Source organism: Pyrus communis, chromosome 14 (assembly GCF_963583255.1).
Source record: "Pyrus communis chromosome 14, drPyrComm1.1, whole genome shotgun sequence".
In the NCBI taxonomy this organism is placed as follows: Eukaryota; Viridiplantae; Streptophyta; class Magnoliopsida; order Rosales; family Rosaceae; genus Pyrus; species Pyrus communis.
In genome coordinates this window covers 18,268,320-18,293,998 of record NC_084816.1, presented here as the reverse complement: position 1 = coordinate 18,293,998, position 25,679 = coordinate 18,268,320, and the positions used below count along the sequence as shown (strand labels likewise).

Sequence of the window (25,679 nt, the reverse complement as noted above, 5' to 3'; positions counted from 1 at the left end):
CTGCGAAAGGAGGGCGTGCGAGAAAGAGAAGGCAGAGAGAAAGGAGGGCATTGTTGACAATTTGAAAATTTCATTAATAAAATTATTGTAGCTACGTGTTTTCACAAATAAGCTGCTTTCTGAAGCTTCCCATTTTTAGCTTTTTTCCATTCAAAACTTTGAAATAAAGTTGATTTTGAGAGTTTACCAAACACCAAAAACCCTCCAAACTTTGTTTCATACCCACTTTTTTAAAAATCACCTCAATCCCAAATCAGGGCTTAAAAGTTTAGTCCCGAAAGTAACTTCATAAAATGTTAAAAATATGTGAAAAATGTGTGAAAATCACTTAAAAATAGAGCTAAATATCCTAATGCTCAAATCTAATGTATTTAATAAGTTAGCTATAACGACGTGGTCTCTTTATTTATATTTTTAGTTTAAAAGCACAATCTGTTTTAATAATTGATATTGAACTTAACACAAATACAATACGTCTTTGTTATTCATGTAAGCCGAACATAAAACCTCTTAGTTACAAGTAAATAAAAATACTACTTCAACTCAATACTGATTGCTAGATACTTCTAGGCATAATTGGATTATGAGTTTAGTGAGAAAAAAAAAAAGTGATAATCAACAATAACAAAACTTGGTTGAAGCTACGTAGAAAACCAAAAATATCGAAAATACGGAAAACCCGGAATTCCTAGGGTTTCTCTCACCTTGTTTCCCCCTCCCGTGTGCGGTTGGTGTACACATAAATTACTTCCCGTAGAGACAACCTATTACTTTCTGGGTTAGAAAGGTTGTCTCCTTTTTTTGGTTCAAATTCTCCTCCCCCAACCCAATCAATTGCTAGAGGAACTACTTTTGGACGTTACAAGCTGGTACTGTTCTTTGAGTACATCAATATTTTTACACTCAAAGGAGGGGGAGTTCGGTTAAGCCACATATTGGGTAGCCTAATTTGGTATCGAATTTGCCATACACGAGATTCGAACATAAGACCTTTCACTTACAAGCTAGTATTGTTTGGATGTTGAAAACGTAAAAGCACTCCAAGAACACACAAGATGTTTTCCCAGGTTAAATGATTTCAAAGCAATCTGCATATTTGCCGATACCGGGATCGAAAGGCAACGTTGCAAATCTGTCCTCCATCGGCTCAGTCCTCGTTTCATAAAACCAGAGAGACCCCAACTTCCGGGTTCCCTAGTTTTAAACAATGTGCCTGTGAGGTTCAGCATTCATTAAAAAGCTGAAACGACATCACGTTATACAAACAGGATAGATTAAGTAAGAGCTGAAAGCCAAACCAACAAACACCAAAAAGCCTAAAAGAAAAGAAGATGAACGCACCAGAACATATAAACACCATAAAAGTGAAGCCCACTGAAGCATGGATCCAGCCGGAGAACAAACAAGATAAACTGTTAAAACATTATGCATGCATACATATTTTAGGCATGTATATATATGTATATATATTCATTGAGTGGTTACAAGTTCATCTGCAAGATCGAAATCTAATCGTTGGCACTTGACTTCTAATAGATAAATGGTGCGACAAACGAATAATGAGACGGGCACACAATCAATGAGTCATATTGTCTACTGTCACCACGTTTGCATTCCGAATGACAGTGTAGCTCTAGTTCATTTTCAATTTCAAAACCACCAAACAGCAGAAAAAGAAGAGAGGCACAGGGGATAGTTTCATAGGATTATTTTCATGCCGATGGAGGAAATGATACTGCACTGCTGAGCAAATACATTGGATAAGGGAAAGACCCAAACCAAAAATATCAGGCAAAGTACCGAAAACCGTGCAGTTGGTAGATTCAACTCCTTCCTTCAGACCATTGTGAATGAGCTCCAAGATGCAAGTAAGCACAGCTGCAATGGCTAACAGCAAACTAACCAGTGCATAATGAGAATTATTTGGGGAGGATAACTGATCAAAATAAGCTGACAACATTTCTAGGCTGAGACCATGGAGCATAAAGATCCACTGGAATCTGGTAACCTACGAGGAAGTTATAGTAAGTTATTAAATCGCCAAATAAACCTCTCAAAAGATTAAACGACGCTGGTTTAATATCGTAGTGAGTTTTGAGCATTACTCTTGTTCCATGACGTGGTTGGTCAAAGTCATTATTTTCAACTCCAATGTTAACCACAACGCTTGAACTAGAAGGGCCCTGCAAATATGATCTGTGAGAAGCCCTTCAACTATTTGTACGCTTAATAAAAGATAAAACTAATTATCTCACAGGACGAGTGAGAAAAAATGATTAATTATAGTTTGAGTTTTTACCACTGTCGTTGTTTGATTGCCTGGTTCGCCAAAGTCCGTGTTAGCCTGAGGATTAACGCTTGGTAAAAGTGACGCGCTGAGGTTGGAATCATCAGAGCCCTGAGATTGTTAAAAGTTCAACCAAAATTATACCGACCTTGCAATATGTCAAAGTAAAAAATATGTTTAATTATGGTTATGAGATTATACCACTATCCCTGCTACTTGTAAATAAGTTCAATGTGCACGACAATATGAAGATTGAAGACGGTCTAGTCATGGTTATGGTTATGAGTTTTTACCACTACATTTGCCACATTGCCCTGCTCCCCATAGTTCGTAGTAGCATGTGAACTATCGCTAGGTAAAAGCGACTCACTGCGGTTGGAATCATCAGAGCCCTGAAATTGTCAATTGGTACAGCTAAAACTATACAGATCTTGCAAGAAAATATGTCAATAAAAAAAAGGAAAACTAATGAAAAGGACTTGAAAACTTTGAGTTTTAACGAAAAAGACAAAAAGGTATTGTAAGTGAATAGTACCAGGATTGACATTTTAGAGTAAAAATGTGATTTTTCATTAGAGTGAACAATATCGGGAGCTTTTCATTAAAGTTCCCATAAAAAAATTGGTTCAATTATGGTTATAAGATTTTCAACTATCCCTGCCACATTGTCTGGCTTGTCATAGTCAGCATCAGCACGAGGACTAATGCAAGGTAAAGGAGACTCGCTTGGATTAGACTGTGCAAGAAACTATTTCAATGTGCAGGAAAACATGAAAAAGAAGGTCTAGATACAGTTATGAGATTTTTCCACTACCGTTGCCACATTGCCACGCTCGTCGTAGTCAGTGTAAGCATGTGGGCTATCACTAGTTAAAAGCGACTCACTGGGGTTGTAATCATCGGATCCCTGAAATCATAGGTGTGTGCAGTTAATTACAAAATTATGGCAAGATATGTACAAAACAAAATTATTTCATCAAGATTATGAGTTTTTAAAATTACCGTTGTCAGGTTGTGTTCCTTGTAATAGGTGCTGTTGTCATCACCGTAACCTTTTCCGAGCAAAGGCAACCTGCTGGGGTTCTCCTCCATGTTCAAACTATCGAACCCTGCACAACCAAACAGTGACTCAAAATCCTATACGTACCTAGCATCTCAATAAAGAGAAAAACACCCTTATTCTTATCTTGATTCGAGGAAACTCACATTTCATCAAAGCTTGCAATGCAGCCTTTCTACAATCTGGACTGTAATCTGCAACTTCTCCTACAATATTCAGGAGGGTGGGTGGAGAAAAAGTAAGCCCTCTAATCTGAAAATACATAGATGACTTTTGATAGCAACTATACAAGTTTCTCAGAAGTTCTCTTTTTTCAAGTACACATGCCAAACGCAGCTCAACTCAGCCTTAATGCTGACTAGTTAGCGTTGGCTACATTGAACCTTTTCCTCCATCAGTCTTATCTTAGGCTATGCTTTTCGTCAATTGTTGTGATCATATTCATTTTCACAACCCTTCCCATGTTATTTTAGGCATTCCCCTTTATCAGATCACTCTTTACTTACCAGAGCATCCCTAACTGTCTATGACTAAACCATCTCAATTGGAAATATTTCCCTCTTGTTAAGAAAATCCCATGTCTTATTCTATCCTTCCAAGTGCCGCCAAAAAGCTTTCTCAACATCGCACTCTAATTATGTGATAACCTTCTCTAAGCTCTCCTTCATAAAGTATAATATCAAACTCTTAAGTACCAAAAATGATCACTCTTGGGTCATCTGCTTAGCATTCTGCGGCCTATTGTGAATTTCTAACTGAACGCTTAATCCTAATTAGGTATGTCATATTTGAACAGCAAAACAGTCGTCCATAACCAAGGCAGTTAAACAAGGGCTTAAGGTCAACCCGTAATGTAACCCTGCAGAAATGAATGCCAACTTCCAAATTCTGTCCAAGCTAAAAGAATTAAATGAATTAGTCGTGAATGATACTTATCCTTTCCAATCCCGACAAACTGGTAGGATTGTAAAGGATAAGTTTTCTTCAGTACTAATCCATCTTGTACTCTCAACTTGGACAAAATTTGGAAATTGAAATCCATTTCTTCCTTCAACATACCTTCAATCCAGCGAGTTGTCAAATACAATCCAACCTTAGGCACAAACGTGGCCATATTAGGTAAAATTCACTAGTTCTTTTGTAAAATGCACCACATATGGATTAAGCAATGAATAGTTAAGATCAGATGCAAAACTTGGCTTAAGCAGCCTAATTACTATGTAAACAAAAGCGAAATATGATTCGAAATTTCTGCTATATTTTGAAATGAATGAGAATGTTTTCGACGACGTTTGTCTTTTCTATCAGGCTCATGTTCTCCTTGCTCTACGACTGAAGAGAAACGAACCTGATTTGTACGGGAAGGACCTGAACCTCGAACGTGATTCCTGGAGAGATTGGGACTGTTGAAGGCACAGCGATTTGCTGCGCGCCATGGCTGGCGGAGGTTGCGGTCGTGGACGACTTAACATGGTTCCCGCCATTTTTTCCGAGGAGAGAAAGAGTTGCAGACTGACAGAGACAGAAGAAGGAGAGGTGGATAAGGAATTGATGGCAGTAGGATTGTTGCCGGAGAAGCACCTGCATCATGCACATGATTTGATCCAAAACTCACAAACGGAACCACAGGAAACTTCGGCGTTACTCCCAACCCCTAATTCGGAATTTGATCACTTGGTGAATTGCTCCTAAATTACTTGACAGGAAATTCCGCTGAAACTGCATATTGGAGAAGTTCCACCACCATATTGGCGACATTGGATTTCCTAGTCCTTTCATTTCTTACAACTTTCTGGTGTTACCACTGACCACACCCCCCAAGACAACTCGTTAATTCTAGTAAAACCAAACAAACAAAAGCCTATGTCTTAACAAGGCCCAAACAAAAGCCTATGTCTTAACTTCATGTCATTGACTTATACGATGATACTTGGTGTGCCAGCATGTGTTTTCACGATGATACGTGGTGTGCCAGCATGTGTTTTAGGTTTGAAGGAGCAAAGAGAATATTCAACAAATAGTCTTAAGGACCAGGATCTTCTATAAAATTAAAATTAAAAATATAAAAGATCATTCATTCATACGTAGCATAGTCCAAGTGAACCACTTAGAGCATCGCAAAAATAGATGTCAAATATAAAATGTCAAAGTTTTATTTGATGGCAGATGTGGCTAATTGAATACAAATGTTAAGTCTTATTATTTTCTGATTGATGTGCCAAATATTTATTTATTATTATATTGAGGGTCCATATGTGACATCCCACATCGCCTAGGGGAGTGATCCTTAAATGTATATTCCAATCTTTACCTAGCACGAGGCCTTTTGGGAGCTCACTGGCTTCGGGTTCCGTCGGAACTCCGAAGTTAAGCGAGAAAGGGGCTAGAGCAATCCCATGATGGGTGACCCACTGGGAAGTTGCTTGTGAGTTCCCAAAAACAAAACCGTGAGGGAATGGTAAGCCCAAAGCGGACAATATCGTGCTACGGTGGTGGAGTGGGGCCGGGAAGTGATTCGCCCCGGGCCGGGATGTGACACCATAGCTACATTTTAAAATATTATTTACACTAAGGAGTAGAGGGTGGGTTTAGCCTCACTATAGACTAGCAATAATGTGGTTCAAATTCGACTTCGGCGAGAATCGAACTAAGACCTCTCACTTACAAATGAAAAGAAATATCACTAGACTATAGCACTAAGTGGCAAGGCCCATAGCTACATTATCTATTACAAAATAATTAAAATTGAATTTAATATTTATTCTATTGATTGTCATGGGATCCATGCATTAAAAAAATTAAATTAATTATATTTGACTCATTTTTTGTTTTGTGTCAAAAAATACAGTTAAAAAGTAAGGAATCAAATGACTCGGCTGTCACATCATATATTACGTATTCATTGGTTAACTAGAGACATATCAATCATGTTGTTCGCTTATATGATGATACATAGTGTCCCAGCATGTGTAAAAAAAAGATCATTCATACATAGCATAGTCCAAGTGAACCACTTAGAGTATCTCCAAATAATATGTCAAAATTTTATTTATTCTTTTTTTATTGGTATTTATTTATTATTATATTGAGGGCCTATAGCTACATTAACTATTAGAAAATAATTAAAATTGATTTTAATATTTATTCTATGGGTTGTCAATGGAATCCATGCATTAAAAATTTAAATTAATTAATTATAATTGACTCTTTTTTTTGTTTTGTGTTAAAAAAATACAATTAAAAAGTAAGGAGTCAAATGACTCGGTTACCACATTATATATTACGTATTCATTGGTGAACACTTAATGTCTTTTGGTTCCTTTTGACATGGTCTTCAAATCTTTAGTGAAATGTGACCGGCCATCATATTGGCAAATAAATGTATTCCTAGGCTTAATGCACGAAAACAGTGGAAAATTAGCTCAACGAGTACTAAAAAGGGTGCTAACGGCCGCGGGACTCCTGCTGGTAACGAGAAGCTTAAAAAATGAAGCCCATTCCTTTGAAATCCCTCTGGTGAAAACTGAAAGCCATGCAAATTTCATCCTGGGGAAGTTTTAAAACCTGATATGTATATGCTAAAAAATGACGTGCCAAATATGAACCCTTAGATATTGTTGGTGAAGTTAAGTGAAGTGGAACCAAGCAAAAACAAGGAAAATGGATGATATCGGATAAGGGCGGGGAGGGGCCAGCGCCTGCGGCTACAATATTATACATATCATATCATCGTTTCCTTCTTTCTCCTCTTACAAATATGGCTACCGCTCCTTTAACTCCTCCAATACCTTCCTCTCTCGCCTCCTCCAAATGCCACTCTTCCTCACGTTCAAAACCGCCGCCACTTCTCTCGCCTTCTCCTCCGAATTCACTTCCATTACTTCCTAGTCAAAAACGAAGAGAGTTGCTGCTGAAAGCAGGGCTTGGTCTGCTTCCTCTGGCTCTGGTTGAAACAATACTGAAAGTGCCTTCCGCAGAAGCTAAGGATGCGGTGGTGGGCTCCTATCTCCCGCCCTCACCTTCCGATTCTTCCTTCGTCGTCTTCAAAGCCACTCCTAAAGACACTCCCGCCCTTCGCGCTGGTACTCTCTTCACTTTTATTTCATGTTTCATTAAATTTTTTTTCTTTATCGGTAACACTCGAATGCTAACCAGTTGGTAACTGATTGAGTCGACTCCGCAATATTTCTCATGATCTGAATGGATGATTTTGATCTTGCGGAACTACATTTTGATTACTGCTTAAGTACCTACCGACCACGTTTGAATGTGTCTGGCTTTAGCATTATCATGCTTCGAGTAGAATTGCGGATAAATTTTAAAAGAATTTCCAAATTCATAAGCACAGTTTTCACTGAGTGGAGAGAGCATCCTTCAATTACAGAAGACTTAGTGGGTCAAACTTCTGAGATCTTACACTGTTTGGAGTGCAAAAGTAAGGAGCATTTTGTATAACTTCGGAGAGACCTGGAAAAGTGGCGAAAATAGCGATGTCCGGATGAAAAAGGGGAAGGGAGTATTAGGAGGTATCCCGATAGGTACATGGTGATGTTCGCGTCATATTTTGAGGGCTGGTTTGAGTTGAAGAAAATCGACAGCTCCTTAGGTGAGGTACTTTATTTTTGTTTACAAAATTGAAGAACAACAATGACATGTTAACAAGAGTTTTAACAAATCAGGTGAAGTAGTCCAAGAAACATGTACATTCCAAATATGTACAAATTGGTTACACAATGTTGGATGTTCGACTGTTTGCGCATAGTCTCTATTTCTGCGGAAGCTAGTCTCAACCAACGGAAACGGGCTCCTTTTGTGAGGATATCAGGATATGTGTTGCAATTTATGTGTCTGCAGAAAGTTGGGGCTGAGCAGGGTAGAGTTGTTGCGAAAGGGAAAATTTATGTTAGCATCCATGAAGTAAAAGAGGTAAGGAGAATGTTCAGGAGCAGAAAATCGGCTCTTCCTGCAAAGACATGCTAAATAAGGGAGAAGGGAAAACCATCGAGTTTCAGAACTGGACTTTCAAACACTCTTAAGAAGAGTGAAGTGCGCTAATTCGTAAAATGACAGTTTTTGGATATTAATACGGACTGAAAGAAAGCAAAAGGAGTGGAGTTTCTTGAAGCTGGAGTTCAAGTGATGTTTGGTCTGTCCATAGAAAGTTGGTTTTTTGGTATGTAGTTACTGAGTTCATTTCATTTTTGACCTCCATAGCTTCGATCCCGTGCAGATTTCGGCATTTTGAGTTTGTTATTGGTCGTTGCATTTTATCTGGATGACATTCTATGTTACCTACAAAGATAAAAGAAAATAATAGCAGTAATTCTTTAAGCTCATCATGTTTTCGTCAATAACATGTTTTTCGTTATGTATGTACTGATGATACTTGAAACTTGGTTCTTTGCAGGAAATGTGGAGCCCTACCAGTTCATCATTCCCCCAACCTGGAAACAGATGCGCGTAGCAAACATTTTATCTGGTAATTACTGCCAACCAAAATGCGCAGAGCCGTGGGTGGAGGTAAAATTTGAAGACGAAAAACAGGGAAAACTTCAGGTTGTGGCTTCACCTTTGGTACGCCTGACCAATAAACCGAACGCAACAATTGAAGACATTGGAAACCCCGAGAAGGTAATTGCTTCCCTTGGCCCTTTCGTCACTGGAAACACATACGATCCAGATGAGCTCCTTGAGACTACAGTTGAGAAGCGTGGTGATTTGACGGTATACAATCTCTCTTGAAGTAAAATACTTTTCAAGTTTTTTCCTTTTATCCACCTTCATTCACAACTAAAGTCAAGCTCAACATGAATTCAATCTTTCCTTTCGTATGCAGTACTACAAGTATGCGCTCGAGACCCCGTTTGCTCTCACAGGTTCTCACAATCTTGCAGTGGCAACAGCAAAGGGAAACACTGTTGTATTATTTGTGGTAAGTGCAAGTGAGAAACAATGGCAAGCATCTCAGAAGACGCTAAAAGCCATGCTCGATTCATTTCAAGTGTAGGTCAATCACTGCTAAATGAAATCGAAAAGAAACTTGTTTTGGCATGGAGAGAAAAATTGTAGAGTTCGTATCGGGTCTGTTTATTATTTCAGAAATGATCAAATGTTCCTTTCGAAAAATTAAAATTGCAACCCTTCTCCTTCGATATTCAATGCCCTGTAACTTGTAGATGCGTAGAACGTAGAAGGATTTGGTATAATTATACATTTATGGTAAAGGAATTTATCTTATTTTGTAAGCTTGTCCGTAACCAAGGAAATGATACAAGAGCTTATGGTAAATCCTTCGATGTTTACACCACAAGCTTGTCCCTTAGGCGGGCAAATGTTAGTGACCTAACGCCTAGAGGCCTAGGAAGAGGCCTAGGCGTTTTTTTTTTTTTTTTTTGTTAGTACATCGATATTTTTACATTAAGGGAAAGGGAGTTTGGTTAAGCCATACAATTAGCAGCCTAATTTTGTATCAAATTCACCATCCACGAGATTCGAACTTAAGATCTCTCACTTCCAAGTGAAGAGGAATACTATCAAACCATAGTACTAAGTGGCAGTGTTTTCTTTATTTTAATTAAATTTTTACATAATATATAAATAAGTGTGTACTTGCACTTAAAAGAAATATATAATTGTAAAATAGAATTATATATCAATTATAAAGTATTATAACATATTGAAAACATTGGAATTCATAAAATGAGAGTTTATCCAAGCAAACAAGTTTCTCACAATTTATTGAAAAATAAAATGCAAACTAAAAGTTATTTATTTAATGTTTAAGAGAAAGTCGCAACCCTAAGCCATTTGCTTAAAAAATAATAAAAACCCACAAAAAACAACATAGCCCGTCTAAACCCACTTATTCGTGAATATGTCCACCTAGGTGGCCAGGCGCCCTTTTCTTCTTTCTTTTAGTTGTCTTATGTCCACCTAGGTGGCTAGGCGCCATTTCTTCTTTCTTTTAAACGTCTAGGAATTAGAGCCCCATGCCCATCTCTTCTCTCTCAAACCCTAATTTTGCAAGCCTCCTAGCCGTCAGCCCTTGGTTTCGACTTAGGGTTGGTGGCTTGCCTGCCTTCCACCCTTTCGTGTCTCCTAGTTCTCCTCCCTTTTTGCATCATTCCTCTTTGACCAACTTCCCCCTTCCCCTTTTTTCCTCTTGACCTTTCCCACTTCTACATCCTAGCCCTTCTTCCTCTCCCACCATCTTCCCCCTTCTCCCTTGCTCATTTTCTTTGCTTCCCCTTTTTTCCTTCTGACTATTCCATCCTGCTTCCCTACATTTTTTTGCCTTCTGCTTACCCCCTTTTTAGGTCTTTAATTTCTAATTTCCTTGAGCTTGAGCTTTGTCTCAACCTTCCTGGGCTTGTCTTATATTTGGGCTTTCATGTCCCTTTTTACCTCCAATGTTTCTCCCTATCGTCAATCTTCCACCGCTGACCTTTGCTCCTCAGTCCATCATGTGTCTCTCTTTGATAGTGGGTGGCTCGCTCACCCCCATTTTCCCATTCATTCAGTTTTTTCGTGGGTTCTTCCTCTTGGTTGGTGGGTTCTTCATCTTGGTGGTGGTGTCAGATTAGCAACGGCGGCCCAACATGTGTGGTGGAGTCTGCATCCTTCCAAATCTTGGAATTTTGTTGTGGGCTTGCTATTTTTGAGCTTTTCGGTTGTATTTACTTTTAATTATGCTTGTATTTGGATTACCTTTGGGCTTTCTATTTTTTGTATTAGTTTTTTAATTAATAAAAGTTATCTGTTTGAAAAGAAAAAAATGCAAACCGTCTATAGATTATAGTTGCAGGGCCTTTTAAAACACTATTTATGACTATCCCATTTATTCATTATTTTTCAATTAAAAACATACACTGTAAGGTTAATATTAGGGATATTTGACTATAAAATATGTTCCAATAAGTTTTTAATACTTTTAAGTAACTAATTTTTTTTTTTTTTTTTTGCTGAAGTCGACCCATTTAATGACTCAGCTCAAGCTCGGGCATGCCTTAATGGGCTAGGGCCGCGGCCTGGGCTAGGCTTACTATTTTATTAAGTGGATCAGCCCAAGCACGATGACTAGCCCAAGCACGACCTAAGTCTACATGGGCTGAATTAAAATGGGCTGGGCCAAGCCGGGTTGGCCCGTTTAACACCTCTAGTCAACAAGAGAGAATCTCTTTAATTTTCTTACCCAAAAAAAAAAAAAAATCTTTAGAAAAAAGAACTCACTTTGATAACCCATCATAGGGGTGCAGCCTGGGTTAGCCCAATCCAAACCCGCCCATGTCCAACCCAATTTTAAACACGAACAAGCAAGTTTTTTTTTTAGTTATAACCCGCCGGAACCCAACTCAATTTCAACCCGTTCATTGATTGGGTTGAGTTGGGTTGATCATTTGCCCGTCTATCCCCAACCCAACCCAATCCGATTAACTAAACTCAATCTAACCAGATTGTAAATTTGTAACCCATACCAATTAATTCTCATACTACACCCAAGTGGGCTAAGTCCAAAAACCAATGCCCTTTTTAATAAATTACCCTTTATAATTACTTAAGCTTTTAGGGAATAAGAGACTTTGATTAGTCAGTCTAGATTCGTAGTCTCTAAATCCCAAAGCTTTATAGTAGATTGTTAGTCTCCAAAATGTAAATTCTTTGTGTCTCGAAGCAATTGCTCAGCAACTTTGATTGATTTATGATATTAAAGTTAACTAGCTTTGATGCTACTTGGCTTAATTTTTTTTAGGAATTTTTGGAAACTAAGTTGTTGTAGGATTAAACTCAAAATAGTTGGGCAAACCGAACCAACCCAAGTAAACCCGAGCCCAAATGAACTCAAATGAAACCCAACTCAAACCTGAGTCCGAATTGTAAAAGTTGGGTTAGGATTGGATTAACCTTCCAACCCACCCGAGTTGCACCCTAACCCATCGTGAGGCTAAGCCCATCCCCTCCCCTTAGTGTAGATAATACTGTTTTTTTCAAATAAATGAAAGAAAGAGAATTGTCACTAACAAATGATACATTTTGTTAATACGTGACAAATATCTATTAAACGGCAACACAATTGAAACCATATCTTAGTTGCAAGAGAAATCACTTCTTACTTATACCAGCTCTCAAATTGAACCAAAAAAAGTTTGAGAAAGAAACCAAAAAGAAACATCAGGTTTCTATAACTCCAATTGAAGCAGATGGGGGAAAGTCAAGCTTACTCTGTGTTCCCCAAACCAGAGGAATCGCCATCCTCCTAAAACAACGTCATTGTGGCCAGGCTTTCCAACGCTGGTTTCTTCATCCTCCCCGATTTCTCCATCCGCGACACAACTTGGCTCACTGATTTCTCCCTCCAGAAAAAAAACATCAATCCAACTTCTCTGCTATCAATTTGGCTCCTTCAAATTTCAATTTTCTTCTTGTTTCTTTGATTATTGTCCAGGTGAACAATCTGAGAAAGAGCCCTTCACATTGCTCTTAACAAAACGAGACGAGCTAAATCCAAGAGAGGCATAAAGCACATCGGAAAGGTGGGCATAGCATCATAAAGTGAAATATAAACCCAAATTATAATTACTCAAGACTAAAGGAAGGAAAGTTCCATTTCAATAACGTCATTGGTCTCGCTCCTTAGGTTTTAGAATACAAAAAACGATGTTACAACAACAACAACGTGCATGAGGCCATTGAGGAAAAAGTGAAACCCAACACTGAAAGATGTCACCTCCTACATTATTATCTAAGTTGCTGAGAAAAAGCTAGGTTCCGAGGTTACAGCGCTGCAATGCACTCAATTTCAATCTTGGCATCCAGTGGCAGTGCCGCTACCTGAAATGTTGAACGCGCTGGGGCTGGAGATGGAAAATCTGCAAACAAAACCATATGATATAATTCAAGTTAAATGAACAAGTAAACGGTTGCCAAAATTAAGCAGAGGCGGATCTGTTTCTGCAAGGTAATTTGAGGGTAAGAATGTGGCGAATGAAATTAGCTCAAGTAAACAAAAAATTAAAGAGTTAAAGTCAACTTCATTCTACCTCCTATCAATACCTCGATACGTTTATGGCCTACAGTTTTAGGCAGATAGAAAACCCACAGTTTAATTAAAGAATTAAATCTCCAATATCAAATTTGTATATCTAGATAACTCACATTTAGCATAGATTTCATTGACTTTCTTGAAGTCTTTCAAATCAGCCAACCTGCATGGACATAAGAGACAACTAATTTCATCTCCAACACTTAAGTCTCTAATCAAGGTTGTGCAAAGAAAAAACAAATCCATACAGAATAGTCGTTTTAACCACAGAGGAATAGCTGGCCCCGCTTGCTTTCAGTATTTCCCCCATATTTTTTAGAACCTGCATTAGTTTCATAAACCCAAATCCATCAAACGCAGTCACACAGCAATGCTATGAACTATACTCTCTTGTTAAGACGATAACACTTAAAAACAGCAATTGCGTTAACAAATTTAACTTCTCCTCGATGAAGGTTTGCATGGTTACTATAATTTAAGATGTTTAGTGTTGGCAATTACTAAATAGGGACTCAGACTAAAAATATTAAAGAGATATAATTATAAGGTATACAGCAATAACCGGCATTTAGTTATCTCTTTATGACTTGGCTTAGTGCCATCATCATTTTGCAGAAATGCGAAATTCTTGACAGTTTAAGATCCTGCAACCACTAAATTCTCAAACAGCATACATATTTCCATCAACTGTCACTTCTAAATCGCCATTAAGTTACCGGTTTAGAAGGTTTTCACCAACCAAATGCGTAAAAATAAAAGCACAAAATCGATGAACATATCCTTATCTCACATCCCAATAAACCACACAAGTGTAACCAAAACATGAGAGCATCAACAATACCTGCTCTGTCTGATCTTCAACATCATCGGACACAAACTTTCCGGTCTGCAATTAAACACACAACATAAGTTCATAATATCATCCAGTTCATACCAACATTGATGGATTAAAATGACAAAAAAAGGACAAAAATCCAAGATACAAACCTCGGAAATCAGACCAAGACAACCCGACACATAGACAAAGTTGTTGGCTTTTATTGCCTGAGAATACGGTCCCAATGCAGCGGGAGCCTTTTCAGTGTGGACAGCTTCCTTAATTCCTAAATCCAACCAAACAAAAGCTGCCCATGTTAATTTCACACGAAAAGTTCAATACTTCATCCACAACTGATCAAAAGGAGATTCAAATTATACAACCAATCAGAGGAATCCAATTTCTAATCCATGTAACCAAACACGGAGCATGAGAAATCCAATTAAATTAAAACAAAAAGAGAAATTAAAAGAGTTGGAAGTTACGAGCGTCGGTGGAAATGGCTAAGCAAGCGAAGCGAGAGGAGGGCTTCGATGAAGCCAAGGATCGCCAGAAAGTGGAGCCAGCGACCGAGGCAAAGCCCGCGCCGGCGGCTAACGGAGCTCGGGTGCGCAATGCCCCCATGTCAACCGCCGGCATGTGGTAGGTCCTCGCCGCACACCACGCCATCTCTCTCTCTCTGTGGGAGTCTGTGTTGGTCTCTGTTGGACTTGTGCGACTGCTGAAGTGCAGCTGTGCTGATGGTTGGTGAACGGTGACTGGCGACTGCGTCACTCACTGGCATTTTAGATTGTCATTTTTTTTTTCTTTTGTATTTTTTGTCTGCTCAGATCCCCTTCTTTATTTTTTTTTTCCTCTTGGGCTTTACTTCATTTTTGTTATTAAGCTCTAACCATCCTATTGATCAGCACAAAAATTATACAAATTTTAATTAAGATACTTTGCATACGGTTCTTAGTCCCTAACATTTTTTAACCAAAATTTTAATAGCATTCAAAGTTTGATCAAAATCTTTTGTTATATTACTTTAATGGCACTAAAACTTTAATGACTTTGTACACCTCATTATATTACTATTAATGTTTATATTGCTATAGTTTTGACATTAATTGTTATATATCTTATGAAATTTATAATCTTATAAATTTGAAATCCCTCAAATAATACTATTAGAAACTGCTACAATTAAAAAATTGAAACATTTTGATTGATTAAAAGGATAAAAGCTATGTAACAATATGAAATAATAAATGGCAAAAGAATGTGTCCATTAAAAAATTGGTACATTTTACGTATAACAAAGTGGTAGATTAATAAAGAAGAATGAGGACATTATAAATAAATTAGGGTACAAATAGAAGATTAAAAAGTTATGAGTACAAATGAAATTTTTAAAAATATGGGCACAAAAAGAAATTAATACATGAGTACAAATTAAAACATAAAGAAAATAGTACAAATTTGAAAAAAAAGAGTTACAAATTAAAAGTGGGTACAAACTAAAAATATAAATATATGATACAAAGTTTAGCCATAAAATATAAATATACCATATGTAATTTTTTTTTCACACTAAATGATTATTATAGAAATTTAATGTAATTATGTTGTATATTGAAATAATGACATTCATTAAAACCTAAGGACCTTGATAAAAGAATTACAAAGAAATAAGGTTTTAATCAATGGAATACAAAAAAGAGAGATGAGAACCTAATTTCTCCTTTTAATTATAAAGACACTTTTTGTCTCCTTCTACACACTCATGCTTAATTTATTTCGTTATTTTCACTGATGTATTTAATCAGATGATAAAAAATAAGGAAAAATATGTGAGGTTAAAAAATGTGTGAAAATCAACTCTTTTTCGATATGTAATGCGCATTAGATGGCAGGGTAATATAGATTGTCATATATGATTGGCTAGTGTTATTCATACACCTTTTTTTATCCCTCACATACCCTTGTTAATTTTTGTCCATTGATATTCTTCGATTCATTCGTTTCGATGTCCAACGGCCAAAATTGAGAATGTATGTTAGAAGTAAAAATAAGTGTGTAGATAGCGTCACTCGTATGATTTGATTCTTCTAAAAAAATGGGATTCAACCGTCTAGTTTGCATGCATAATAGTAAAGCTGGAGGAGTTGTAGTTCTTTTCGTTAATGTGCATTTTACCAATTTGTTTAAATCCAAAAGCTTGAGTAAAACGTTTTTTCAATAATTTAGTACCCGATCATTGGTATTCCTTTCTTAATTTCTTTGTTAAAAAAGTAGGATGGGATTTACGAAAATTCTACTCTCCGTTCTATACATTGAATTTTATCCATTAGATTTTGGTCATTGAACGCTTAATTAAAGATCTAATTGTTGAAAATTATTGTATAAATTTGAATTTAAATAGATATTGATATTTTAATAATGTGTTTAATAGGCTTTTGAATGTATTAAAAACGAAAATGATTCATGCATGGATGTTAATAAAGAAATATTTTTCCTCAAACAAAAGGAGTACAAAATTCTTACTTTCCGAAGTTACTACATCTTTTTGCAATAGTTACAGAGAATTCAAACAACTAAAAACCTCAGTATATAGAACACCTTGGAGGCTTGGACCATACTAGCAATCCCTAAATTCTACTACGTTTTTTGTTTTAAAAAAAAAGAAAAAGAAAAAAGGAAGAGGCTTGTTGCTTTCACCACAGCAGTCCATTTTTTCAGGAGTCAGGAAGACTTACAAAGATATTTCAGCTTTCCCCTAACCACCATTGTGTGATTCAACCGCACCAAAAATCGAACCCAAGACATGTCATGTAGAGTACAGGCCTGAAATTCGTCCACAACCAATGGGCATCTTAGGTAGTTATCTACTACGTTTTAAATGTGGACGTGTAGTCTGCACATCGGACAAGAGGATTGTCGCTTTAGCCATTGGTCTATGCATGCCAAGTGAAACATATGGCCACAAATGGGAAGTTCTCTTGCATTCTCTCCTTCCTTCAATTCCTGCGAATATAAATAAACATCAAAATCACATCGTGATAAATAGTGATTAGTGTTAACCTAATTGGTTAGGTTATGGTCTGGTCTGGTTTGGTGAAATGGACATGAAACAAATTCAATAAAATGAACACGTTTTCTAGTTTATGTTTGGTGATCTTAAAATTGTTCGGGCTTAGACTCACTAAATTGGACAATTATCCTACACATTAAAGAAAACAAGTCTCCTCTGGCTCTATGAGACGGACTTAATCCCAATATGTTTTGGCCCTCCCACCAGTGGAGGCTTGTAAGGACACCGTTGCAGTTGCGGTGTTAATAGAACTTTTCTTTGTTACATTGGAGGCACTTGAACGGTTTACCTAATCTATTTTTAACTCATTTCTCCACCCTCCCTCGTCCCTTGGGGCATTATTGGAATAGACTTATGGTTGTCTGCTTGAAATGTTAGCTCACAGATGTATGGGCCAATAGATATCTATAAAAAAAACGGATGCAACAACTTTTCAAACGTTTTGGGTAATAATTTAGATTGCAATTAAGATATGTTTGGAACCCACCTGTAAGCAAATTGAGCAGCAAAATTCACTGCATGAATCAATGATATTGCTGCTGCTGCTGTAAACTGTGCTTTGAGGGAGCTTTTGAATGCAATCCTGGGATAATCCCTTCACTCCAGCAATGTCATAGATTTCAGAAATCTCTCTGTAAGTTGTTTCCAGATTGCTAACCTGCTCAGTAAGTTTGGCATTGTAACCCTAATTAATTAATTAATTAATTATTTAGAAAGGGAAAAAAAACTACTAAATGATGGTTTAGGTAGAGAAATGATGCTACTCACTTGCCAGTGATAGGCTTTTAGCAATGAAGAATTCACCCATTCCATAAACACCTTCCCATTTACGATCCCTCCCAAGAAAGCAACCTATAAAAGGAAATTAAAAAAATTACTATAAGAATCGAGATTTCGACCAATTTTAATATTCACGTAAAAATGAAAACGAGAACGAGAACGAGAACGAGAGTCCAACTCTAGCCGTATGTGCGGTTATGTGCTATTTGCGTGGACAAGGGGTTACCTTAGACAACGATTCGCCGTCCACTGCCAAATCCATCAATTGAATGGCAGCAATAGCCCCTGCCAAACCGCCTATGCCGGCACCTTTAAGAAACCCGGTCTCCGTCGTCTGGCCTTTAATGGCTCCATGAATTGCTCCCACTATAGCTCCTCCTGCAAAACGATCATATGAATTTGTTTAAGTTTCACAAATCAAGACAATGGGATAGTTGAAAATATCAACTTTAGGCGGCACCAAAACAATTTTAATTTGGTTTTGTTTTAAAGAAACCTCGACGGTACTAAAATGCACCAGAATACATTAAGCCAAGAGCTTAGAAACATACCTAGTGCAAGAATGCAGGTATATGCAGCAAAAACAACTCGTTTTGTGACTCGACCCAAAGCTCCGCCGCTGGAATCACCAATGGCAGCCAAAACCCACAAAGAAACAACCTCTTCACACCTGAATGCGGCTCTCAATAAGCCTGAAAACCACCCCTTCATCATCATAGGAGGAGAAGTGCAAAAACTAGACATGATTGTGTTGAGTGGGAAGTGGGAGCACACTATAAGAATTTAAAGGGTGAGGTGATTGTGTTGAGTGGGAAGTGGGAGCACACTATAAGAATTTAAAGGGTGAGGTGCACTTAAAGGGTAAGGAGCTGAATGGCTAGGTATATAAGAGAGAAAAAAACTAAGTGCCTAGGAGCAATTTTTCAGTGCATCGAGATCACTGCCACATGTCATTGTTAATATACCCTATAAGTGGAATACAACAATTATGTCGTCACTCTTATTATAATACGTGAAATAATATACCACGTGAGTAGTGTTTCTGATATCTATAAAAATTTATCTATCACTGTACATGTGTTGGAGGCTTGTATCTAACCATAAACAAAACAAAAACAAAATTTAAATTTTTAGATTTTTTATATTATTTTGTTTAGCAGCCAACTAGGTGGACTAGAATGAGACAACACGAAATGTTACTGACTTGAGCAAGTAAACCTCATGTTTAAGGTATATCTTTCTTCATTTTCTTTGCCTTTTTTAGTACGCCCTCCACTTCCCACTTCCCACTTCCCACTTCCCACTTCCCGAATCCTAATCCTACTGTTTTAAACGTTGCTATTGTGATACAGTAGAATCACAATTGGTTATAATCTTATCTCTATGCAACCAATCTTCTATGTCATAATAATATCTTTTAACTTTATGGTGCAGGGGTGGGTATCAATCTGGTTGAACCAACTAAACCTGTTAATCCATTGTAGTAAACGGTTTAGTTTGATTTTTACCAAATGGTCCATAGCCAAATTCAAGCATAATGATTTGGTTCGGTTGTAGTTTTGAGCTTTTTACAAACTAGCCTGAGTCAAATCATACCGATCACTTCTATATATTTGTTTTGAGTAATGTTAGGAAGATCAAATTTGTAAATAATATGATGCGTCACTAATAAAAAAATAAACATGTTAATCAACATTTAAGTAATAATTCAATTATCAATAACCATGTCATATGATTTATAAAATTTAGTCTTAAAAATTGATCTCCTAACATTATGGCTAATAACCAGATAAGAATGTTGAAGACAAAATTCATAGAACTTTGAAGTTACTAATCTCTGAGTTGGAACTATATTAGTTTCTAAACTTTGAAGTTCTATGACATGACTTTAAGATGATTTGATGTACCAGAAAAAGAAATAACACTACCCTTTTTGACAATCTAAATTATATATCTATATTTTAGATCCTCTTTCTCATACTACCTACCAAAAATCATTTAGATCTAAAATTATTTGGTCATCTAAAACGCGTAGATTGAAATAAAAATACAAAATAATCAAATGGCTAAAAATTTCAAATTTAGTTAATTGTTTACATAAATAACCCTTAAAAAAGAACCTAAAACCTAAACGTGTTCTAATCATTTCATTTTGTATCCTTAATTATTTGGGATTGAATTGTCAGCCAATTAAGTCGTATGGAGTGAAAACATGCTCAAATTTTTATGCTAGCGAGGACAAGAAAATCGATGGAAGATTTTTTGCTTAATAATTATGAAGAATATGAAATCCAAAATCAATTCGCAATGGATATACGATTACGTCTCAATATTATTATTATTACTAGCCTTCACGAACACTTTCACGTGCGTGCAAAAGGCATTTTTTTGAATCACAGCGTGTGATACGCGACTTACACGTTTTAAATGTATTTATATATGTAAATTGACAAAAGGAAAATTAAATATTTGAAGTAAATGAATAATTTTCGATCATGCTAGAACAAACCCCTCATAAATCAATTAAAGTCGCTGAATTAACATAATAAAATCGGTTTGTATAAAATTTACATTAGGAATAGAGAAAATAATATTTAATAAACAATTGATTGAATTACATTATTGTTGGCCCATTATGAGGTTAAGTGCACTCCCTCCCCCTTAGTATATATAATATTATTTGTTAAAAAAAATCATTTGAGAATTAATTTAATCACATTATTATCTGCATGCGAAAGACTTTTTTTTTTTTATAAAGAAAAAAATAATCATTTGACAACTAATTGAATCACATTATTATACGCGTGTAAGAAACTTTTTTATAACTAGCACTATGCACCTCTTAATTAAAAATTGAGAAATAATATTTAATAAACAATCGCTACAAAATGCATTTTTTGAATCACAACGCACTAGCCGTGATATATACATTTTAAATGTTTTTGTCCTTTGTTTATTCTTTTCTTTCTTCCCTTTCATTTTTTTATTCTTTTCTCTCTTTCCACTTATATTTATATTATATTTTATGATAGCCAAATTGCCCTTACTGCATTGAATTTTGTTGTTGTATTTTTTATGGCGGAGGGGCATTTTGGTCCAACCAAGCGTGGCCCCAAAATTTTGGCTGCTTCATCCCAATTATGAAAAAATTATTTAAAAATAAATATACCAAATTACCCTTGGATTATTTTATGCATTCATATTTCATGCTTTGAAATTTTTTTGGCCGAGGGGTATTTTCGTCCAATTAATTTTGTCAAAGCCAGTGACACCTAAGTTTCCGTCCAAAGTTTTTTTGCACTGTTTTCCGTCCAAAGTTTTCGTCCAATTATTATTATTATTATTATTATGTAGTGCAAGACTTGAGTTTCACAAGCGGTATAGTTATGAACAATGCTTCATCTAGTTCTGGATATCAATGGTGGGTTCTTAATACTGGCAACAACCAAATACAGACTGAATAATCCAATCCAATCCAACGTGCCAGTTGAGCAGATACGCTATTACATGCTTGCTACCCAGTTACTATCTACAGTAGGATCAAGTTGCAGGCCGGCCATATTTATTAAAGATATATGGGATGGGATTTGATACCAGTTGCCATCCCTATATATTTTGCTTGTTAGTTTGGGTTGTCTAGTGACATGCATTAAAACAAAGCTTGGGGGTCTAAATCTAATTCTAAGTACCGAAGGAGGCAGGAAACTAAGCAAAACCAGGTGCTGGGAATAGGCAGAGGGTTAGAGCTTCTGTGGGCTGAAAATTTCAATGGTATTAAGAGAAAGTGGTGCTATAAATTAATATTGCGTATGGTTAGGTATATATGTGTGTACGTGTGTACGTGTGTACGTGTGTGTGATAATTGAAGGCTAGGGACGTTTGTGAACACGAAAGATTCCTTTGAAACAAGAAACTAGAATAACGTGTACAAAATAATATTTTTGTGTTTATGATTTTGGGGTTACGATCTCTCTCAAATTTGGTCCTCTGATTCTATCTTCGTAGGGTGTAGGTTTGTGGATGAGTTGTTGATCCAAAGGGCCGTCGGGGCTTGATCTAAGGATGAACAGTTGATGAATGGATCTTCAAGGGGCGTTGGGCTTAATCTTGAAGAATGGGTGTATGGATTTCTTCAAGGGCTTTTGGGCTTGATCTTGAAGGTTGATGGATGAGCAGATCTTCAAGGGCTTTTGGGCTTAGTCTTGAAGAACGATTGGATGTATGGATTTGTTTGTGCTGTTGATCCAAGGGGCCGTTGGGGCTTGATCTTAGGATGAACGATGAACACTTTCTTCAAGGACCGTCGGGGCTTGATCTTGAATAATGGTTGTGTGGATTTCTTCAAGGGCTTTTGGGCTTGATCTTGAAGGTTGATGGATGAGCGGATCTTCAAGGGCTTTTGGGCTTAATCTTGAAGAACGATTGGATGTGTGGATTTGTTGAGGTTGTTGATCCAAAGGGCCGTTGGGGGCTTATGCTTAGGATGAACGGATGAACACTTTCTTCAAGGGCCGTCGGGGCTTGATCTTGAAAGAGGATTTAACGAAGAACGAAGAGAGCTTTCTTGATTCTTCGGAATTCTTGGGAATTTGGATGGTTGGAAGCTTTGGAGTTTCAAAGCTTCAAGGATTTGGGGAATTCTCTTCTAATTTTGGAGTAAAGAAATGTATTTGTGAATTCCTTGATGCTTGATACCTTGATGGAGAAGCCTATTTATAGGCTTTGAGAATGAATCACCACCACAAAATATTTTTTTCCTTTCCAAGCACCATTGCCTAATTTTCCCACTTAATGCAATATTGAAATTGAAGTGGTGTAACTTATGGCCTAATTTCCCACTTAATACCATTTTAAACTTGAAGTGGTCTAACTTATGGCCTAATTTCCCACTTAACACCATTTTAAACATGAAATGTGTATGCTTTGTCATTGCCCAAATGAGAAAAACTTGCTTTGATCCGTAATGGATTGAAGTGTGCTTGCCTTGTCATTGCCCAACATGAGAAGAAAAACTTGTTTTGATCCTCAATGGATTGAAATGTACTTGCCTTGTCATTGCCCAAAATGAGAAGAAAAACTTGTTTAATCCTTCAAGGGTATTTCTTCCTATTTTGTTGAGTCACACGCCATGTGTACAATTTGTACAACACGTGGCGTATGCCATGTATGCCTTGACACGTCAAAACTTTAATGCATTGGTGAACATTTGTTTTACTGAAATTTCGATGTCTACAACGTTCCACCTTCCTTCTAGCTTGTCATGCAGCCATCACCTATAACGAATAGGATTCTTTTCGGATTCTCTTTGCGAAGATTTCGAAGGTTGATAAATCATGTTCGTTTATCATACATCATGCGATCAGTTTTCGTCAGGTATTATTTGTGTTCAATTTTAAATAAACAAAAAAGTTTAAAATGAATTCTGACTGCACGATATACGATAAACATACATAATTTATCAATCTTCGAGATATGCACAAAAAGGATCCGTAGTCCCCTACAGCGACCCCACAAAGATATTTGACAAGACGTTTTTTAACTATACTGAGAAAAAATGTTTAATATAATATATATGCTGCCAAGTATTAGTTTTTGCATATATATGAAGGAAAAACTAGTAGGATAAGCAAGGTATCGTAAGAGAAAAACAAAGGAGTACGATGGCTACAAAAACCAACCAACTCGTTTAAATTAGTGGTAGCGGTACTCAACAGCGGAGTCAGGAATTATTTAGTGGGTGGGTTAAACTAAAATTATTACAAAGAGATCAAATGGTTAAATTTTTTTTGTTACTTACAAAGTTACACAATAAAAAGTCTAAAAGTAATAATTTAAAGTAAGAAATTTAACTACGAATAAAGCAAGTTTCAACTAGATTTAACAAAGAAAACATTTGCAGTTGCAACTTATAGTAAAAAGAAACATACATCATCAATCTTGTTATAACAACTTAACAAATAAAAGAAAAAGTACCTATTCAAGTTGCGCCATTCGATCCTTAATGGAATTGAAATCCTCTGTTATTTCTTCTGAATCAATCTTTTCGGCAAACTCTTTTTCAATGTACACAACCATTGAATCTGCTAGAAATTCACTCTCCATCTTGTTGCGAAGTCTTCTTTTAATAATACAAGTTTATATAATAAATTATATTTCTAAGAAATCTATCACACTATCAGAAAAAATATATTAAACTTGAAATTGAATTTTTAAAGTATGATTATACGAACTCTTAAAATTAAAGCAATAAACAAATAAAATCATCAAGATATAAGAATAAAGTGGTCAAAAACTTACCTATTGATGAGAAAAATCAATAAACTTTCTCACTTATATGCTTGGTTTCTGTGAACTGCAGACTAGACAGGATAAAGGCTTTCTAAACTGAAAAGTGAAATAGGATCACTGTTGTACCCCAAAAGTCGAAAAAGAAAATAATAAATTACTCCTAGGAAACCTAAATCAATAAAATATTAAATCTACTTTTTAAAACCGGATGACTGGTCCTAGGAAACCTAAACTAATCACTATAGACTACTCCCTATAAACTAATCAAATAAATAGACTTATTGGGACGTGTTTGTCGGTGTGTGTACAATTTGAAATATAATAATAATAAATTTTCATATTGATTAAAGTAAATCATTTATTTAATATTTATTAACTCTTACTTTTTCTAAAAGTAGTTAAACTTTTCAAAACTTTTACTTGTTGGGTAGGCTATAATAATTAAAAATAATATAATAATCTAAATTATCAGTATTTTTAACCTTAAACAACTAAAACTCTCCCTATGTTGTAGCCCACCCTAGCCTTGTTACTGCCTCCGCCGTTGGCGGTACTATTATTATGCCAACTTTGTTTGGCAGAACAGCACTCATGTCATGTGCTTCTCACCACCTTTAATTAGTTGATTATGATTGGGATTAGGTTAGGGTTAGGGACAAGAGAGTGAAAGGATGTGTGAGAATAACGGGGCGGGGAAAAGTATATTAATATGATTTGAAATTTAGTGTGGGTGGGGACATCAATGTTGTTGTGAGTTATATATTTATATATCAGTTAAAATGTAAATAGTAATCTATTGTTCTACATTGATGAAGTGAATATGTAATATCAATTGTAACTTCTATATATATTCCACTTTACAGATTAATGAAAATACAATAAATTCTCAAATATTGTCATATATAATTTTGGTATTTTACAATGTTTAATTCAACTAGGCATCAGAGCAGTTCGCTCTTGATAAGTTGTGTGCTTTAATTTTGTGTCGTACTATAGTACCGAGAATAGTATCGTGCTATGGTACATTGCTACAGTGTTGTGAATAGTGCAATGCCAGAACAGTTATTCTGCTACAGTGTTCTGGTAAATTGTCTTGATTTCGTTGCGTATCTTTTGTGCCTTTTATTATTCGTGTTTTAGCTAAATGGCTCAATATATGCATAGTGTTGTTATGCATCTTGGTGAAACAAATATATGGATAATTGATATTGGGGCCACTGATCATATGACTAGTGACTCTAGAGTGTTTGATGAGTTATATGACTATGTTCGTGATTCGTATATGACTATGTTCGTGATTCTCTAACCCACTATCGAAGAGTGCTGCATCATTTG

General features: G+C 36.3%; 4 protein-coding genes across 4 annotated transcripts; 1 reads left to right on the top strand and 3 right to left on the bottom strand.

The window, feature by feature from the left end:
* Positions 1-756: 756 nt before the first annotated feature.
* Positions 757-5,218, bottom strand: LOC137716137 (uncharacterized). The gene is made up of 9 exons (XM_068455537.1): positions 4,696-5,218; positions 3,494-3,553; positions 3,290-3,396; positions 3,102-3,194; positions 2,581-2,679; positions 2,300-2,398; positions 2,106-2,183; positions 1,342-2,008; positions 757-1,213 (listed from the first exon to the last, which is right to left on the bottom strand). Exons 1-8 carry the CDS (start codon positions 4,829-4,831, stop codon positions 1,634-1,636), a joined length of 1,047 nt encoding a protein of 348 aa, XP_068311638.1. The 5' UTR covers positions 4,832-5,218; the 3' UTR covers positions 757-1,213; positions 1,342-1,633.
* Positions 5,219-7,104: 1,886 nt separating this feature from the next.
* On the top strand, positions 7,105-9,571 carry LOC137716318 (psbP domain-containing protein 6, chloroplastic). Its single transcript, XM_068455756.1, has 3 exons — positions 7,105-7,429; positions 8,755-9,071; positions 9,184-9,571. The coding sequence occupies exons 1-3, from the start codon at positions 7,105-7,107 to the stop codon at positions 9,352-9,354; spliced, it is 813 nt and encodes a 270-aa protein (XP_068311857.1). The 3' UTR covers positions 9,355-9,571.
* Positions 9,572-12,931: 3,360 nt separating this feature from the next.
* Positions 12,932-14,997, bottom strand: LOC137715261 (reactive Intermediate Deaminase A, chloroplastic-like). Its single transcript, XM_068454518.1, has 6 exons — positions 14,689-14,997; positions 14,374-14,489; positions 14,228-14,272; positions 13,635-13,708; positions 13,500-13,549; positions 12,932-13,213 (listed from the first exon to the last, which is right to left on the bottom strand). Exons 1-6 carry the CDS (start codon positions 14,870-14,872, stop codon positions 13,119-13,121), a joined length of 564 nt encoding a protein of 187 aa, XP_068310619.1. The 5' UTR covers positions 14,873-14,997; the 3' UTR covers positions 12,932-13,118.
* A 1,934-nt stretch (positions 14,998-16,931) lies between these two features.
* Positions 16,932-18,832, bottom strand: LOC137714214 (NEP1-interacting protein-like 1). Its single transcript, XM_068453481.1, has 5 exons — positions 18,608-18,832; positions 18,283-18,434; positions 18,045-18,128; positions 17,764-17,934; positions 16,932-17,209 (listed from the first exon to the last, which is right to left on the bottom strand). Exons 1-5 carry the CDS (start codon positions 18,798-18,800, stop codon positions 17,081-17,083), a joined length of 729 nt encoding a protein of 242 aa, XP_068309582.1. The 5' UTR covers positions 18,801-18,832; the 3' UTR covers positions 16,932-17,080.
* Between the last annotated feature and the right edge of the window lie 6,847 nt (positions 18,833-25,679).